General features: G+C 42.6%; 1 protein-coding gene across 1 annotated transcript; it reads right to left on the bottom strand.

Moving 5' to 3' along the window:
- Positions 1-3,549: 3,549 nt before the first annotated feature.
- Positions 3,550-20,003, bottom strand: LOC126145583 (fibrous sheath CABYR-binding protein-like). Its single transcript, XM_049915567.1, has 6 exons — positions 19,906-20,003; positions 18,616-18,736; positions 17,349-17,431; positions 17,143-17,272; positions 9,646-9,911; positions 3,550-4,554 (listed from the first exon to the last, which is right to left on the bottom strand). The coding sequence occupies exons 1-6, from the start codon at positions 19,993-19,995 to the stop codon at positions 3,766-3,768; spliced, it is 1,479 nt and encodes a 492-aa protein (XP_049771524.1). The 5' UTR covers positions 19,996-20,003; the 3' UTR covers positions 3,550-3,765.
- Positions 20,004-20,313: the final 310 nt, after the last annotated feature.

Raw genomic sequence — 20,313 nt, 5'->3', positions numbered from 1 at the left:
ACTTTCGAAAGGTATCAGCTCGGGTAATCACCCCTCCCTGGGCCTGGCCGTTACCAGGGGGGTACGTACGTGTCCTACCTGTCTACCCGGGGCGGGGAATTACGCGTTACCCCGTCACCGGCTACGCATGGAAGTGCGTGGGTCGGCCTTCAGACACGCACAGGAAGGAAAAAAGAGAAAGGGAAAGGAAAGAAGAGGGGTCTCAAACGCCGCAGCGGAGAGAAGTGCAGAGAGAAGCAGGAAGGAAAAGAGAAAGACAGAGGAAGGACGAAGACTTGCAAGTATAGAAAGCAAGGAGTTTGTAACAGTTTAGAGCGTCCATCTCCGGACGTAGGCACAAACCATACTCCCAGAGGGGGAGAAAGGGAAGGAAAGAGCCAGAGGTGAGGGGGGGGGCGAAGATGGGGGAGGGGGAAGGATGAGGAAAGGGAAGGTATGCAGCCCGGAAAGGAAGGATGGCCACATTAGCTCGGGGTCCCGTGCTCGCTACGCACGTGTCCACAAAAGAGTTGTGAACCCCCTGGGGGGGGGGAGGGCCTCAACCCTGTGATACCTAAGCCCAATTCAATGAACACATGTAAACAGTCGCTTCTTTAGCGTTTTCAATCAGTCCTGAAGTGTGACAAAATTCCCAATAAGCGAGCACTAACAGCAGTCCACTGCCGTTAACAACTGCAGAACAGGGTTCAGATCGAGGATAACAGTGTCGTTCAGCATTGGACACCCCGTCTGACCCGTAACTGATGGCAGCCTATTTAGAAAAATTTACTTTCGAGGAAGTTGTTCCATGACTTCACCACACGTCAAACACGTTTTAGTGTACTTTAGACTAATATCCGTAGAAACATCCGTGAACTGTAATCTGAAGTTTCATGGCTGATGAGCAGAATATGTTTAAAAGTGACATTTTTCCAACAGTATGTCGGCAAGAACAGGTGCTGTCTATATAGCCACATGTAACTGCCTCTTGTCGGCGAAATGACTGGCAGCCACCCATTTTCAATTTAAGTATAGATGGTTACCAGCTGCCATCTGGAGGAGGAGGTTAGATTTAACTATTTTAGCAACATCGGGGAATCCCAATGCGCCCCCACCGGATACCCCATGAAGAAATGCAGATGGTGAAGGTTAGTAGAGCTTCTACCGCACCATAAGTTAGTCGTAGACGAGGTAGCCTACTTAGATAGGCTGTTTATGTTTTCCTATTGGCAACGTTACGTAGCGCTCTGTATGAAAATCACTGGCTGTGCTGTGTGCAGTCTGGCTAGTTTGCATTGTTGTCTGCCATTGTAGTGTTGGGCAGCTGGATGTGAACAGCACGTATCGTTGTGCGGTTGGAGGTGAGCCGCCAACAGTGGTGGATGTGGGGAGAGAGATGGCGGAGTTTTGAAATTTGTAATACTGGAGGTCATGAACTACTATATATATTGTGACTTACGGTAAATACATTGTTCTCTATTAAAATCTTTCATTTTCTAACTATCCCTATCAGTAGTTAGTGCCTTCCGTAGTTTGAATCTTTTATTTAGCTTGCAATAGTGGCGCTCGCTGTATTGCAGTAGTTCGAGTAATGAAGATTTTTGTGAGGTAAGTAATTTGTGAAAGGTACAGGTTAATGTTAGTCACGGCCATTCTTTTGTAGGGATTTTGAATGTCAGATTGCGTTGCGATAAAAATATTGTGTGTCAGTATAAGCACAGTCGTATAAATTTTTCGAAGGGGACGTTTCACCTATGTTTGGTGGAAACACGTTTATAAATGTACCTTCCAGTTTAAACCTTCACACTGAAGGACACGTGCAGGACATTAAGCAACTGATATGTACGTTTGAAGGTATTTAAGCTAACGAACCGAAAATTTATATGAATTTATAATTTGCTCCGAAATACAGTTTTATAAATACATAATCATTTTGATTCGTTTCGTACGAAGAGGAAAACAAACCTGGCGTAGAAATGATTAATCTAACGAATTAATTTAACCAGATAACAGGAGACTACCACAGTCGCTTTCGATCATAGTATTTGTAATACAGCTCTGCTACTGAAGCTAAATCGTCCTAGGGTAAATGCGAGACTGGGTAAGAACAGCGGCGTTCTTTTAGTACATGATCCTCATTCCTTTTTATGAATTATTTAAAACTTCACCCCATAACCAAGTAATCTGTAGGCTACAGCAATTTATAAAGCTGTGTAGAATATGGACCCTATCGTATGAGTGTACACTGACTTAAAATATTTTTGAATACTGAAGTATTTGAATGAGTGGAAGAAGCAAGCTAGCTATGTAACCTTCAGGTTTTTTAGTACTGTTCACATGATGGAATCAACTCCCAGATGCATCCGAAGACAAAATTAGATGTAGTTTGAACTATCTTTATCGCCATATCCCTAGCTGAAATGATTTATGAATGATTACTTCGAAGCATAACTAACTTTAGCTCATTCTACGCTTTACTTGCGTGTTGACAGTTACATGCTTACATCCTGTGAAAGCTACAGTTAATTACGGGATAAACACCCGTTTTATGAAACTTCGTGACACCTCTAACAAACCTACCACAACGAAGGTCAAAAATTATGACTAGTGTTGGTCACGCTGCCATATACTGCATTTTCGGGCAACAACAAAGTTATTTTATGTTGAAGGTGTCAGAGCATAGTTAAGTCATTTCTTGACTTAATGGATAAACTAGGCACTCATCTTTTCGTGTTTCCCACGCTGGTCTCGTGAACTCATGGCTCAATCGTCGAAAATTTAGGTAGTGACGATTCCAAGCTCGGATGCAAAGAGGCCTAGGCGTTATTCTGCGATATTCAAGTGTTACAGATGTGTTTCATAAACCATTCTTGAAGATTAAACTTTTTCGAGTTTGATAAAGGTGATGTAAAAACCCATCAGCACTCAGAATTTAAGTTACACTTCTTTTTATTACTTTTGTTGCAGTATCACTTAACTCGTTCCAAATCATCACTTCACAATATAAAACATCCTTTAAAATATTTTCCTCACTGTTGAAGTTCACATTTCATAAACTGACTACAATTTGCGTCTTTTTAACATGACGACCAAAGCTTGATTAATAACCGCTTACGCGCCCAAAAATCCGAGTTACAAGTACGTCAATGATCATAGTGACTGAAGAATACACGTAATATTGCTATATACATATCTATGTATCGAAGTACCTCTACATTAATGAGATCAAATCTCAATGTTTCACAGAAATACGTTAACTATTTTATAGAAACAGTAGAATATTGCTGGTATCGAGAGGTTGAGGTGAGGTGCCGTAATGGTTACGTAATTCAAGTACCATTACCCAACTAATGAGTTAGTGCCGCACCGATACCAATAGTCGACGTTGCAGGTTTCCTATCAGCACATACTCTGCTGCAGACTGAAAATTTCGTTCTGGACCTTTGTTTTATGTTGGGCACTAGGCACGTTCCTAGTCAGCAGTACCCAATGGCACCTTACAGAACCAGTCCTTTATTTCGATAACTTCTACACCAACACCCTGACGAAGCACTGCCACCGCTACTGCTTACTATAGTGCCACTACAATTTTGTGACGTATCCTTTCAGTATTTTCATGCAACGGCTTATGTAAAAAATGTTCACATGCAGAATAAAAAACTGTCATATCACTAAAACTTCATGCAGATAATTGTAACTGCTAAAACCATAAATGTTGCATTCTAGGGAAGTTGACGGCTGCATTAAACACCAACGACAGCGTCTGTCATGCTACTACCTATTTGTCTAATCCCGCGCCTCCGTCGCAACTTCAGTTCCCACAGCTGGCTGCTCTCCCGTTGTTTCAGTTTCAGCCTGAAGTGTTCCGCTTCCTGCCGCTCCGGCTGTAGCCTGGGCCGAGTCTGCTTCGGTCTGAGACGAATGTGATGCACCATCTCCCGGTAACGGCGACGAAGTTGCTGTGTCCGTTGCTGATGGCTGTTCTGCAGTTTTCGGATCGGCACTGGATGACCCGGCAGTAGCGGATGGCGTTTGCTGCGATGTTTTACTTTCACCAGGGGACACAGGACGTTCTCTGGGTGATTCTGCTTCTGCTGGTGGGTAACTTGCTGCTGTGGGTGGAGGTGTACGAGGTGAAGCCCGTGCTGGTGCATCTGTCTTCCGCTTCCTGGACTTAGCTTCTACAGTTGACGGGGATGTCTGCTGTGACGCAGGTGCTTGAGCTACTGATGGTGGCTCAGTGGATGCTGGCACTGCGGTTGAAGTGGATGGACCCTGCGGAACTACTTCGAGGATAGTCTCACTAAGTCTTGCAGCTGTAGGCTTACAGGGTGGTGAGCTCAAAGCTGTGGAGGGAGAGCTGTGCGAACGGTCTGAGGTGGACTCTTCTGCTATCGACCCGAGAGATTCGTCAGCGTCCGTACTCACGGCGATGTCTTGCAGGTCCGGCGGAGGGCTGTGCACAGTCACTTCGGCGGTACGCACGCTGGACTTCTTGCGCCTGGGCGTTATGACGTGCCGAGGCGGAGGGAGCTCGACGATGGCTGCCACCTCCTCCAGACTGTCGCTGTCACCCTGTGAACGTTAAATTTTAGTACTTCAGATATAAATGTAGTTAAAATCCATAGATGCGTGGAAAACTAACAGGGCATCCAAACTATCAGCCGCCACTTACAAGACCATCATGAGACCTGTTAAACATTGATTTTTTTAATGTATGTTATCGAGGGACCAAACCTCACAAGAGAACTTCCCATCGGACTAACGCCCTCCCCACCGCCCCTTGATTGCGTCATAAGACTGTCCAGTGGACAGTCGTCGAAAACTGAACACAGATCAAGAATGGAAGGTGGACTGGACTGAGGAGAGAAGGGGAAAAAAAAGAAAAAAGCAAAATAGGAATAGTGAACTAGACAAGCTCACGATGTTCTACATCGAGAAAATTTGAATAGCCACGGCGTCGTGGTTTGTGGTCATGGTGTTTGAATCCGAAAGGGGAGATCCATATTGACATCTCCATCGCGCCTTTCCTCAGAATTATCTCACCTTCCGGTCATTGACGTGTCGGATGAGTATACAAATTTTTGTCTATCGTGACTTCCAACAAGTAAGTTTAACAAAGGGACGTACGTACATCCTATTTGCACTACAGAAGTACCATATAGAACTTCAGTTTCATTTTTAAAGTTTTAGGTCTTTGATTCCTTTGTTGTAAGGTGGTTCAAACCCGTTTGTTTTCGTTTCTGTGAAATCTATGCAGTATCTCTTCTATCACCACTAATCGCACTTGCGTCAGTAATATATTGTCACCAAATAATCTAGTTACTGTCTAGTACGCCTACTGCCAGAGCTACAGAAGGAGAACAGACACGTAAATAACGAGACCGGAAGTTCGTAATTCTGTGAAGGAAATTGGGCATGGCGGTGGTTTGAAGAACGATCCGTCGCTTTACAGCTTAGTACCGTGACCACACAACCACGACGCGGTGATTCTTGCAATTCATTCGATGTCTCACATCGTGCTGGAACCATTCACTATTCTGCTTCTTTTTCGTAATTCAGTACACCTTCCTCTTATGCTTTGTGTCCAGTTTTAACGGGGTATCCGCTGGTCCATTTTATCAATAAATATGAGGGGGCGGATGCGACTCTAAGTTCACCTTGTCAGTAGCTGGCTAGCTGCTGCGACCGCACCTAGCTGCCGTAAAAACCTGTGTTATGCCTGTCCCCTATACGAAGAAGATTTAAGCTTCCACCAACCGTGTTTAGCTCAACGGTAACGATTCACTGCTGCCATGCTTAGAATACAGGTTCGAACACTGCCAGTGCCTTTTCGATTTAGTCATTGTGACTATTAAATGGTGTGACACGAAAAATCATTCCCACCAGAAACTACCCGTCTTCGAAAATGGTTTGTTACAGGCAGGTTAAAAGAGCAATGAAAATGCAGAATGCTCCCAACTACCCGAAGACTAATAGACAAATCGCTTTCAGTGAACATTTTGTGAACAATTTCCTTAATTCTGCCTCAGTTTAGTGCAGTTATTGTCATAGGAATGATCAAGAACGCACCGTTGCCATGGACGTTGCTCAAAGTTTCGAGTGCAAATTGAGGATTCTGATGCCAGTGATAAAAACATCTTGCAAGTCAGTAGTTTTCACTGGAAGTCCTTGACGCTCCACCAACTTTTGTTTTGGCTGCCTCTACGACAGAGAATGCGGAATCTTAATAGAATAAGCTGCATCTGGTGAGACTACCGTTAATGTTTAACAATACCTATTTGAAGTTATGAGTGATTTAAATGAGTGGAACGAAAACTGACTAAATTGTAATGTACTGATGTGCGATTTGGATTTGTACGGCTGCGTCACTAGTGTGACAGTCTTGAACCGCAACAGCTGCAGTAAGTTCACGGGGTTCAGACACAGCTAACAAAGTTTTACTCATTAGCAGGTACGCATAGAACTTCAACAGGGAGTCTATTAAACTAGAGGCCTTCGCATGAAAACCATTTATTAGGTAGTTACGACAGGTCTCTTTGCATCATATGAAGACTAATCGAATCACTTATTAACAGGCCTGATTGTCTCATTGTAAGAATCCTTTGAGGTACTGCTAAGCAGATTAGCTCGTTCCAGACGGGGATGCGAACCTGTGACTTTCGTAGTCACGTTAGTTATACAGGAACTTTATATCTGAAGGCATGAGGAGAGAGTTGCCAAACTAAAGCTGAGAGGTCTGGTCTTTAGTCCTGTTTAGATATGTCAATTCGTAGAATACTTTCACGCTGAACGTAAAGCACCTAGGATGGACCCCCGTCCGGAACCGTTTCCGTCTACCGTGGAGCTTCGTAGTGCTAACACTTATTTCACTTTTGTGACTACTGCGTGCCGAGAGGTGAAGGAGTTCAAACTTTGTCACAGGACACTTCAAGCGGCTATGTGAGGGGTTATTTTCTTTGATGGGCTTCGTAGTCCGCGAAAATTCCAGCCAGAAAAAACCTACCTGAGCAGAGAGACTTGCTGCCGGATTACGTGAAAGCAGAGACTAAGGCAAAGGTCCGTTAAAAACGGACCTATTTTAGACACTAACACCCAGGACAGCTTCTTAGGCATAGGTTGCAGTCCAGTGTCCGCAGTTTGGGTTCAGTTAAATATATAATTGCCGGGACTTCGTTCTCTTGTATTGTTTGAGATGCGACACGGAGTTCATGAAAATTCCTACTTGAACCGAGCAGCTGTAAAATAAGTTTTATGGTGTGGGAAGCACTTTTTTCAATTTTAAAAATTCAGTTGGTATTATGAAGAAAACCATGTCACGAAACAACTTATTACATTGAAGCAGTATCTTACAATAAGTGAAGTTCTGTTAAAATATAGCCTTAATAACAGGTCAACTGTAACGCGTCACCCGCAACCGTAACCGTAATCCACGGAACAGAACCCCACATAAGCGCCCGTCTAGAAGGACATGAGTTATGTCCAATTACCTTTCTAAAAAATAGAAGCATGCAAAGTTTAAATGAATAGTGACTTACTGTTGGCCGAGATCTCGCGTAGGAAATTGTAAAGCAGTGTGAACAGCTTCCGGCAAGCAGAAGAAAATGTGCACATTTTCGGGAAACTGTGGGATCTTTTATAGGAACTGTATCTTCCAGCAGTTTCCCGTAAGACTGTACGTAGTCGAAAATTCGTTAAGTGACAGGGGTGGCTGGGGGGGGGGGGGGGTGGCGGTAGTGTAGTGAAGCGTGAAAACTGACCGCGATGAATTGCATCAATTCATACGTGTACGTTCTTTATCTCCTGAACCATTGTAGTTTCGAAGGAAAGAATAGCAGTAAGATGAAGGACCTACCTATTTAACGGGGGGGGGGGGGGGGGGGAAGAAGAAATGTAGTATACGATTCGGTAATACCCAAACTTTTCTGATCCAGCATTTGAGAAAGAACTTAGCGACTTGCTGAACTTATAAAATCCAAATGACTTGCGCAAGTTTCTCGCCAGTAGACCCAACGAAACGTGGAAAGGTTAACTGCTTACGCTTTGTTCATGTAGCGAAACAGCAGCGTGAAACTCGACTTTATATGTAGTTATTTGCTTTCAACTATTAAGAACACCCACATATTGCGCTGAATGCAGCTACAAAATTCTCTCATTTTACTAATTTAGGAAATTTGACAGGACATTGACGTTTTCGAGAAGGAAACTGCTGTGACACATCTGTTAGAAATGTTTGCAGTAATACGTGTGATTAACCCTGACAATACGATCGCATTTGCCATATCTGCCGTTAAGAGCGGGGGGGGGGGGGGAGGTAGGTTATTTTACGTCCAGCCTAAAAAATTGAAGCAAAATTCGGTTGATGTAACAGTTTACTGTACACTGATTTAAGGAAGGTCTTTAACCTGAAAGTAACAAAAATCACTGAAGCGACTTATGTCTAAATGAACATAAGAAATTTACGGATATATTTCGCCTTTTCTGGTATTGCGAGCATTAAATGCGTGCGTGCACGTTGGCAGTGCCACCGGAGAAATACCCCAGTTCAACACTAACCCAATAACCACATTACCTTCTGGAAAGAAATACTCTGGTAAGGGGTAACAACTTACTGGGGTGGGAGTGAACGTGCGTGTGCATGGGGAGGAAAAAAAAAAAAAAAAAAAAAAAAAAAAAAAAAAAAAAAAAAAAAAAAAAAAGAAGAGAGAGAGAGAGAGAGAGAGAGAGAGAGAGAGATGAACAGAATTTGAGGAAATAAATACCCCAGGAACGTCAGCTACTCAGCTAATGTTCATTAAACGTGATGTGTGTGATCTTTGCAGAAAGAACCATGTACCATTTTCAGCAGCAATTGAGTAAATTAGAGTTCAGCAAAGCAGCGATTAAGAGAATGTCATTGAAAGAAACTAGCCATGTCGGCAACAACTGTTGCCCAAGGTGAGTTATTGCACGAGTAGACATTAAGAACCCGTGTCTGCATCTGAAGGACGCTGTTAACATACGTAATATAGCACGAACGTACTGGTACTTGAAGAACCTCTTAGAGGTTCTGAAGTGAGACTATTGTGGATCCAGAACACGCAAGGTGAACAACGTTACTGAATTATATTACTCCTGTTTTATTTTCGTCTATCCACCAGGTTTTGACAATTTACACTGCGAAGAGGACTAAACATACTGCACTATTTCTTGTAAGACAAGCCACACTGTCTTACTAAACCAGTTGTGCGAAAGATCCACCGATCACCAACTAGTCCATCTCTCCCAAGTTATTACGATTTAAGTTGCCAACAGCGTCCACCTAAATTGACTACTCCGTCGAAAAACGTAACTAGCATCTGCTGACGTGTGTGCAAAATTCCATCCGTACTGTAGTCGGATAACTGCCGACCCTTCTTGCAAGTTTTGAGGCAATGTACGGCACCGTGTACTTGCTGTGATAGCTGTCCTGATTTTACTCTCATCAGTTGAGTCATTCCCGAAAACCGAATGCACGGAGTACTAAACAGTCAGTAGGAAATACATAATTTCAGTCTAAGTTCTTTGAGTACGACTGCTCGATGGGATGAAGTTAACTGTGCTGCCGTATGTTTTATGACCAATTTACATTGAGACTCCACTATAGTAGCACTCAGCTAGTGGAAGCAATGCAGCTGGGGCTCTTACGTCAATATAGTCCACCGGGTGCGGCTCGGCAGCCCTGCTCGGCCGGGGTACGCCGCTTGGTCCTGCCACGGCGCTGGGACCAGGCACCGCTTCCAGAGACCTCCGGGCCTGTTGCGAAGATACTGCTGTGGGCTCGGACACTGTCACCACCTCGTCCTGCGACGGCGATGGAGAACGCCTGCGCCGACGGCGCGCCGCTCGGGAAGGCTCTTCCCGCCACGCGCTCTCAGCTATTCTTGTGTAGATCAGAGCCAGTACGCCCAACACTGCAAAAAGTACCTTTGTCAGTAAGTGAACGCGATTTATACAGGGTTGTAATACAGGAAATTATGAAGAATCCGCCTCGATTGGAAATGGAAACAAGAGGTTTCGGCGTGGGTAACCACGCCTTCTTCGGAACACACAAATTACAAACCACCTTAAGAGGCGGGATTCAACATTAACACAGAATGTCCAAAATGGCAAAAAAACTCGCCTAAAATGTAAAATAAACGGTTGTTGTGGTCTTCAGTCCTGAGACTGGTTTGATGCAGCTCTCCATGCTGATCAATCTTGTGCAAGCTTCTTTATCTCCCAATACCTACTGCAACCTACATCCTTCTGGATCTGCTTAGTGTATTCATCTGTCTCCCTCTACGATTTTTACCCTCCACGTTGCCCTCAAATACTAAATTGGTGATCCTTGATGCCTCAACGCATGTCCTACCAACCGATCCCTCCTAGTCAAGTTGTGCCACAAACTCCATATCCCCACTCCTATTCAATACCTCATTAGTTATGTGATCTACCCATCTAATCTTCAGCATTCTTCTGTAGCACCACATTTCGAAAGCTATTCTCTTGTCTGAACTATTTATCGTCAACGTTTCACTTCCATACATGGCTACACTCCATACAAATACTTTCAGAAATTACTTCCTGATACTTAAATCTATACTCCATGTTAAATTTCTCTTCAGAAATGCTTTCCTTGTCATTGCCAGTCTACATTTTACATCCTCTCTACTTCGACCACCGTCAGTTATTTTGCTCCCCAAACAGCAAAACTCCTTTACGACTAAGTGTCATTTCCGAATCTAATTCCCTCATCACCACCCGACTTAATCCGACTACATTCCATTATCCTCGTTTTGCTTTTGTTGACGTTCATCCTATACCCTCCTTTCAAGACACTGTCCATTCCGTTCAGCTGCTCTTGCAAGTCCTTTGCTGTCCCACAGAATTACAATGTCATCGGCGAACCTCGAAGTTTTTATTTCTTCTCCATGGATTTTAATTCCTACTCCAAATTTTTTTGTTTCCTTCACTGCTTGGTCAATATACAGATTGAATAACATCGGGGAGAGGCTACAACCCTGTCTCACTCCCTTCCAAACCACTGCTTCCTTCTCATACCCCTCGACTCTTATAACCGCCATCTGGTTTCTGTACTAATTGTAAATAGCCTTTCGCTCCCTGTATTTTACCCCTGTCACCTTCAGAATTTGAGAGAGCGTATTCCAGTCAACATTGTCAAAAGCTTTCTCTGTCTACAAATGCTAGAAACGTAGGTTTGCCTTTCCTTAATCTAGCGGTAAGTGTGTATCATGTCAATAGCTGTACTTAGCTCAAACGTCGGAAGCGTGCTTCCTCGCCCCAGCCAACGTTCGGTGGGCCGCGGGCCGTCAGGTAAACTGCGGTGGCTCCGGTAGCTAGGCTGTGAGAATGAAAGGAACGCGCATGCACAAATTGAGAAATCTGTCTTTCCATGCGATTGGCATAAAATGAGTTACGAAAGTGATCCGATGATCGGGTCAAAGGCGCAGGCAGTTAATGCGTGTGTACGTACGTTTTAGGTCGAGGACGATTTTGTGGAACTATAGATCGTGGATAGGCTGGAACTATTTATGTTGAATAGCAAATGCTACGAATGGTCAAAACGCATGCATGTAGGACAGACGAAATACCATCAGCTAGAAGAAAGGTAAATATGTGGGGGTGATGAGCGACATTTTTCAATTACATGGGGTCGGTAATAGTATTTGATGACTACGCTTGGATAAGCGTGTGAATTTACTATATTAAAATCTAATTGCTATTTACCAGAAAATGTTCGAATTAGTATGTCAGGCTTAATGTAATTGCGTGAAAGGACGTACAACGTCACTTTCATCGCCCTTAGTATCTAATGACCGACGGAGGTCGAAGTGATTGGTGGTATCAGGTGTTACCAAAATGGTATGCAAAGTTACGTGCATATGCGTGGAGAGACGTACGACGTCAACGTTTTTTAAAAAGGTTAAGGTTTTGGAATTAGTGAGACAAAACATGCTTTTATCGCCACATTCAAATTGGTGAATAAGTGTGAATGACTATTTGTACCATTTTAGAAATATTGTAGCTTGTAAGAAGTGAGAATACTGTGAAAATTCGTGTTCCCACGTTTGTAAGGGCAGCCGTCATAACTGAAATTTAGGCAACTTAGAGCGTGACCGAATTTACCATCCACGACACCAAGCGGCTGCATGAATGCATTTGCTATCTTCTATGTCGTATGGTAGAGTGTGAAGCACTGAGCAAGGGGATAAAACCTTCGAAAAAATTTGTTTTTAACTGGAGTTTGTCGTTAAGGATGCAGTCTGTCACACCATAGATGTGTAAAAATCTCCATTTCTTCTTGTATGTCTAATTTCATACCCTTAACTTCAGAAGGGAGCAGCCCGGTACTGGTAGGGGGATTAGGCGTGTGAGCCATCTGTACAAGATGTTCAGCGAAGGTGGAAACTCGCGTACCGTCACCATCTCTAGTGGTAATATATTCCCTGTATGTTGTATATAGAGCTCGACCTGTGACCGATATATTTGGAACAGTCATCGCAGGTAATTTTGTGAACCTCAGACAAAGTTTATCACCAGCTAATTGTGAAGAGTGGATTAGGTTCTTTTTCGAATTATTAGTGGAGAAGGCTATCCTAAATCCATAGGTTTCAAGTAAACGTAATTTGAAGCGTATTTTACCCATGAAAGGAACAGATACTTGCCATTGGTTGTCATCTACTGCATCACCTAATGTGGAAGCCGCATTATTTTTAATACAGGACGCTGGCGAAGTAGAATATTTTAGCCAACATTTTTCATGGATCATCGAAAGTTTATTGGTGCAGTATTATTGTAATGTACTTTTCACAGGCATTTTGCGACTGGTGGACTATCCAGTCGCGTCATGGTTTGACAGCGTGGTTTCTTTTTCAACCACTATTTGCCTTTCTATGAATAACAGTTTTAGTGAATTTTGTGCCTGTCTAGTTTTATTATTTCAGCTTCGCTTACCGACATTACAGACATTGTCTCAATTCTTTTACTAATGTCCATGATTCTGGAAGGCACGACTTCAAATGTAATGCTTTCCAAATTCTGCAACAAATTGCGGCGAACCTTCTAAGTTGAAGTATTACTTTTCTGCTATCTTATGAATAGTTTCGAGTCCGAGCTGATCTATCATCCATTGAGCAAGTCAACAAAAACTACGCCAGTTACGAGCCTATACATTCTAACACAATGTTTAAAAATTCGGCAGAGTTAAGTATTATTCGGCTCAGCTGAAGTGTAGCCCTCCCCTAATTTACAGCACGTGTTTAATGTATAGGTACGTGGTTGGCGTAATTGATATGTAATAAATTGGTGGCCGATTTGATAGCTTAGGCTTGGAATTAGTCGTGAGGCAATGAAAGTGGTTTTGCAACTTTGACGTTTTACTCCATTTTATCGACTTATCTAGTACATGATTTCTTTGCTTCTGAAGATACATCTCTACTAGGTAACTTCAATTATTTGAAGACTGCAAGGGCTTTCGAGTCCTTTGACTAATTTCACTACATGCTTTGAATACAAGATAATGAACGAGAGACTAAATACGTAACTCTTGACATTAGCGCTGGTCGACTAGTGAAGGGGAGATAACACCATGGACATACGAGGTCTGTTCAGTAAATAAAAATTCTGAACAACATACCTTTACTTATCTTCAGCGTTTTGATAGTCCTTAACCTCCCATAAATGCGATGCACTTGTCAGCGTTTCTACCAGTCTTCGAATACATGCCTGAAACCATTTGGTAGGTCCTTCAAAATAACCTCCGCAGCCTTCACCATTGCTTCTGATTAATAATGCCCCCACGAAGGCATATCTTTATGTTATGGAATAGCTAAAGTCACGGGGGGCTAAATCCGGACTATAGGGAGGGTGAGGGCTTCAGTTCACATCGATTTTCGTGAAATATTCAGCAACAAGATTGGCAATAGGCGGCCGCGCGTTATCGTGGTGCAGTATCCAGCGTGCTTCACGGAAATTTCTTTCGTGCCAGATATGGACTCTGGATGTATTTTCCAGTCACTGAATACGTGTGCAAGTACAACATTCTGGTAACTCATTCCAGGAATATCAAAGAATGGTATGACCGTAACTTTCCGAGCAGAATCAACCACTGGTTTTTGGTGGTGGTGGTGGTGGTGGTGAGGGGGATTTCGACACTGACCTTTGCTGTTTGCTCCCGGACATTCAAGTTTCGTCAGCAGTGATTACATTTGGAAGCAACTCCGGATGTTCCTGGAACATCAACTTTAACGGCATGCAGAACTGCACGCAAATGTCCTTTTGTTCGAGAATCAACGAACTTGGAACCCATCGCGCACGAACACGTTTCATGTGCATTTTTTCTGTCACCTACGTTTGGGTGGTACCGAATGGAATGTTCACTATTTCAGAAAGCGATTTTAACCTAAGTTGTCGATCCTCTCAGTGACAGCAGCAGTCTTCTTCCGTAAGAGCAGCAACTGGAGTACCGGGTCCACCTTTCAAATTTATTGTCTCTCCAATTTTAACATTTTAAACCACCTTCGAGCTGTGCTGTAGGGAATAACAGACACTATAGGCCTCCTGTAACGTTGTTTAAGCCTCAGCCGAAGATTTGTCGAGAGGAAAGCACTATTTCAAAGCCGGATATTGTTCGTCGCGTGTTACCTACATTGCAACGGTATGCGATGCTGAACATGTCACTTTGCCTGCCTCTCGCAAGCGGGAACAAGGAGTCAACATTGAAGCTAATACGGCGTGTTAGATCAAGCTAACAGATCACAAGAATTTTAGTGCGAGAAATTGTAATTTTTATAGTCATTCTGTATTGACCAGCCCTCGTACATACACTGAAGCGACAAGTGAAAATTTGTACAAAGGCCCAGATATTTTAACCCAGATTTCTTGCGCTAACCACTGCACCACCCTGGCACAGATGCTCTGTACATCTGTGCGTGTTACCCTATCATGCCTTCATCCTCAATACGACCTTAGATTTTAGAGTGAATACGAAGTAGCCTGAAGTGCCTAAGGTAATTGGGACTGCTGGGTAAAAGGAGTGCTAGGGGTAGCCTAAGCAGTTTTAGGTAGTTATTTTGTCAGGGTGACTTAGTCGTTACCGCATCTGTTAGTGTGCTGAAGACCTGAGCTCTATTTCCGGCCTCAGAATTTTCATTCACTACGGTTTTTCATATATGCCATATTTTAGTCTTTACTGAAGTGTTTGGCGGCCTATCGTTTCCATCCATGGAACATTAATAAGCTGTTCATACTTCTTCCATACACCAAGGCCGTAAGTTATAAGAAGTTCGAGAAATTACCTGAGCTTCTGAAGTCCTTATGAGTGGTTGAAGGCTGCTATACTAAGTTGAAACGAGGCAGCAACTTACAGAAACTTAAATGTAGACTTACGTTATGGACATTAGTGAAGACTCAACAGTACTTTCGAAGTTACTTGAACAGCCCTTCCAACAAAACTGGTTGCTGCCACTTTTTTGTTGGGACAATTTATTCCCCCTACGGAGCTAGTCGCCTATATAGTGATTCTAGTCTCATGTAGTTCCTCGGTGATGGAAGCTGAACTGCTTACGATGCGAGATATTCTGATTGCTCACATCGAGACGAATGTTTTACTTGCGCAATGAGACCAGTTTATGCATGTGGGAAGCAATCTGTTAGTTTTATTGGACGATATTACATTATGAATTTTACAATTATCAAGTTTAATGATTTACAGGCAACTCTGTTCCGAAGGAAAGCAAGATCGATACAGCCGGTTCTATCAAGAAATACCATTAACTCGACCCCCTATCTTTTCAGATAAAGGAGCACACCCAAGTTGTCAGCCCCAGCAACCGTTCCCAGGTTAAAATTTGAACCATAATTCTGAGAGCGCAACTTCTATATTTCTCGCATGGCTATGTCTTAGGCTAAAGTATAGTGGAGTGAGAGCCCTCCCACACGCGCTAGTATGAGGGCGAGGAGGGACAGTGACAAATGCTCCTATGGTATTCTTTAAAATTCGAGAAATGTTTAGTTCTATGCGAAAAATATTAAGTTATGTGTGTTAACGTCATGGACGAATGCGAAACTTAATTTTTAATAGCATTATCGCATTGCTATTCTTTCTTTTCGATTAACAATTTACTGTTTGGTTTGGTTTAATATTAATTCATCTCCTGGAGGTTTCATTCACATTACTAGCTTCAGCTTTAAAATCCGTAGGAAAGAACGCGCAATAATTCTCAGTAAATAGCACTATTCTATCTCTAATGACAATTTGTTTCTTTCATTTACACTGCATTTGTGGATCGCAAGGAAGACGTGCTTAACGCATAGAGACTTGTGGCACTAGTTCACGTCCGCAGTTCGTGGTCGTGCGGCAGCGTTCTCGCTTTCCACGCCCGGGTTCCCTGGTTCGATTCCCGGCGGGGTCAGATTTTCTCTGCCTCGTGATGACTGGGTGTTGTGTGATGTCCTTAGGTTAGTTAGGTTTAAGTAGTTCCAAGTTCTAGGGGACCGATTACTATAGATGTCAAGTCCCATAGTGCTCAGAGCCACTTTTTTGAACTAGTCACACGATAGAAACCGCGCTCTGTGACAAAGCCTGATACCGTAACCAGAATATTTCTAAGAGCCCCTGTTCAGCTGTGTAGTACTTTGCGTTCTCGCATCGGGCGGAGTGAATGACTAACATCCGGGGCGTCACTTCAAAAGGTATTGAGTACTGCCAGCACTCTAGCCCAAATCTTCACGTGGGATCGAGTGCTGGGACTGACATCTCCCGAGATTTTTCCGTAGAACGTTAAGTCAGCTTTGTGTCACTCGTAATTAGAAATTACAGTAAATTAATACACAATACCTTATATCTAATTAGAGATTCAAGTTCAAGCAATCCATTGTCAGATTGCAAAAAAATCTTATCGAGCCAGAAAATGCCAGCAAGCTATCAACAACATTGTCATCCAACTACGCTCTTCATTTGTTAATAGAAACCCTGAGGAAGTCAACCTGAAGTTAAAAATTTTAGAGGTTTTCTCTAACCAAAGAGGCCGAACACTAGAGCCATCTTGCTCTAGGATCGAATTAGTACATTTTTAAATAAAGGTTGCACAGAATGCGGTCTAAAAACCGACTACACTGCTGGTTGTCTACATAGCCACATACCTGTGTCTACGGATAGGAGGACCGAGTCCGCCACAGAAAACATGTTCGCCGTTATAATTGCGGCTATCATCTGGTAGATCAGGACTCCGACCTCTACCATCTTCCACGTCAATGACAGGTCCTTCACGCGCTGAAAGACACAGTTATCAGTTACTGTTGCAGTTACGTCTACGATAGTCTATTTTCTGTAACAAAAATTAACTTACATTCCAACCGGCATAAATGAGTAAAGTGGCCGACGCGGCGTACATGATCGAGAAAATCAGTATGATGATAGCGACGTTAAAGTCTGCAACAATAAGAAAGAATTTGTTAGAGTGATGACAGATTCCTTTAAGCTTTTAAATTAAAATATCCGTATAACCAGTAATTGCCGAACGCTAAACGCTAGTTAACAGAGGAGGTGGTAATGACCAATATTTCTTTTGAACCAGCTTGATCGACAGTTGCTACGTTTTGAGTGAGGCGGCAGCAGTAAATAGTGATACGATTTTGAGGAATGACGAATGGGATTTCGTTAACGTGGTTATCAGCATTATCTTTGAACCAAGTACCAGTGGTAGCATGTTTAACATTAGCTCTGAGGTGGCCAAAAACCCTGAGAGATTTTTCATTGCATGTTTTATCTGAGGAAAACAGAATTTTCGAGGGTAATGAGCACTACGGTCAACGTATTGTCCAGTATTCTGGGTATCAAATTTAATACCACAGATGCACAATGATTAAGATTTATGAGGAAACCTCGTGTCACGTCTAAAGCAGCCTCCATGGTACCATCTAAAGCGTACATTTCTTTTATCTTCCAGAGAATAAGAATAAACTACACAATTTCGTTAATTTTATTAGCATGCACCATCAGATTGTGGCCGAACAGGATGAAGGCAGGTTTAGTTTGATAGTAGCTTCCAGTAGACATCGTGTAATTGGAGATTTCCTAAGAAGGTTTGCGAATTATAGTCAATTTCATTTCGTCTTTTTCCGCACGTGACCCTTGGAGTGAGATGTCAAATTTAATCAACCTAGACTACGATTAAGTAAGGATATTTACCCGTTTGGCGGTGATGGAAGAAGCGTTAACCGCCACTATTCAATGCACAGTAACTTCTAATTTAATATTTAAGTGAATGCAGGGGGAAAGAAAGTTGATCACCGGTAGATTCAGCCTATGCGAATTACTGGTTGTACCATCACTAGCTTAACAGCAAGCAATTAACACATTCAACATGTTGAATGTTTAGGATCTTTTCAGCTGCACTTTCCTTGCCATTTTCCAGTATTGCGACTATGGAAACTTCATCCAGTCGGGAAGAAGAAATGATCAGGGTGGAAACTAATAGCATATCTGCAACTACTATTAGAAGAGTATGTATTTACATTGATACCAGCATATTTGAAGGAAGTAATCACATAAGCTTAACCTCTTCTACTTCCCCATGGAACACCTACACATTTCACTTTCACGTCATACCTTACCTTCTTTAGTTTTGAGCGGCAACCAAATTTGAGGTCCCATAAACCTGAGAGCAGACCAATTATGACTATGTGAGCCACCAAGCTTCTCGCACATTTCTATAATCACCGTAAGGGCAGAACACTGCAAGAAAAAGAAAAAAGAAAAAAAAAACATTAGCCAGCAGACGATTCCTCACACTGTAGGTAACTTCAATATACAGCTCTTGGTACGTAGTAACACGATTAGCAATTATCTAGTTACATTGCTATCTACGACAAACATTGGCGGAACCGACAGTATTAAATGGATCGACACCCGAGTAAACAGCTTCGGTGCCTTTCTTACTTCCGCAATTGCTGATGTAGCAAGCTGCTTCAACCAAAAACAACGCTTTTATTGCGACGCAAATGAAGAACACAAGCGAAAACTTACTTTAAGCCGCTGTACCTGCCATAGGTTCCTTCACTCAATACTAAATAAAACGCGAATTTGGATTCTGATTTACCACGAGGACAGGCATTACGTTACCGAACAGCTGTTAACATACCTGTTCTACTGACCATGAAATCCACACGCACTGGCAATATTCTGTAAGTTAAGTTGAGCTAGCTAAAATCATACGTAAGGAACCCGACTTGCGTCGAACTGACTTCCCATTCCCCTCACATCAGACTATGCACAGCAAATGAACCAAAATTTATTTAATAGCAAGTTTGAGCCACTTTATATGACTTTACACACGTAATGTACATATGCGTTGTAGTGTTTGTATTAACATCGAATAAGGGAAAGCTGTTACTACATATGGAAAGAAAAAAATAAATAGTCTGCCCTTTGATTATTAAGTCATAAACTTGCTATTCTGTTACGGAGGTTATTAAATGTTAGTAGACAAATGCGGAAGGGAAAGGTCGCGTTTATCTTTTGTCAGTTTACCCCCCCCCCTCCCCCGCCCCTTCCGTCTTATTAGAATATCAGATCTCTTGAATACAGAACCCGATAATATTTTTTCTTCACGTACGAAATTTTCACACCACGTGTGCAATGAATGTTCAACATGGGTAGGAACGTTATAGTTTCTCCTACGTATGCTTCGCGATTTCTGTACAACGACGAAAATTTTGAACACGTTTTCAAAAGTTTTTACTATTAAGTTCACTAATAATCAGAGATCAAAGAATTACACTCTTGAATCTTCTTTGCCTCTCAACATAGTTTACGGTTTTAGATTTGAAATAAATGAACTGCAAAAAACGACTTAACAGGCACATCGCTGCACGAATCAACATTTCTACAAAAGGCATACTCACAACTCCAACACCGCCGATAGCAGCGAAAATCTTCCTATCCTTATCGGGAGACACATTGTTGCGGTGATACGAAGCGGCGATGTTACCCATCTTCAATGCAGCCGTCAACTAGCAGTGTTCAGTCGACGCACCAGATTATATATTCCTTTCGTCACGTGGTTGAGCCGGAATACACCACTGGAGCCAAATTGCTGCATTTCTCCTCTCGTCATCGATAACTTCTGTTCCCCAGTAATATAATTTTCTTATAGACATTATCTTGTAAGCAGGATGCGAGAGGGTCAAATTTTTATGTTGATGGTCTTGCGATACAAGTAATAAACCCGCTTTAAATTAGAAATTTATCGACATGTGTTAAGGGCCCTACACACGCACCAACCTACCGACCGTCATATTCGACGTATGTAG

Source organism: Schistocerca cancellata, chromosome 2 (assembly GCF_023864275.1).
Source record: "Schistocerca cancellata isolate TAMUIC-IGC-003103 chromosome 2, iqSchCanc2.1, whole genome shotgun sequence".
NCBI lineage: Eukaryota > Metazoa > Arthropoda > Insecta > Orthoptera > Acrididae > Schistocerca > Schistocerca cancellata.
Note: the sequence above shows the minus strand (reverse complement) of the source record. Positions and strands in the feature narration are given on the sequence as shown.

Bases quoted from the DNA above. Each gene is read 5' to 3' on its own strand.
- LOC126145583 (XM_049915567.1), bottom strand. From the start codon at position 19,995: ATGGGTAACATCGCCGCTTCGTATCACCGCAACAATGTGTCTCCCGAT. The intron at 18,737-19,905 runs GTGAGTATGCCT...TTTTTCTTGCAG, and splicing joins CTATCGGCGGTGTTGGAGTT to TGTTCTGCCCTTACGGTGAT. The intron at 4,555-9,645 runs GTAAGAGCCCCA...TAACGTTCACAG, and splicing joins ACCCGGTGGACTATATTGAC to GGTGACAGCGACAGTCTGGA.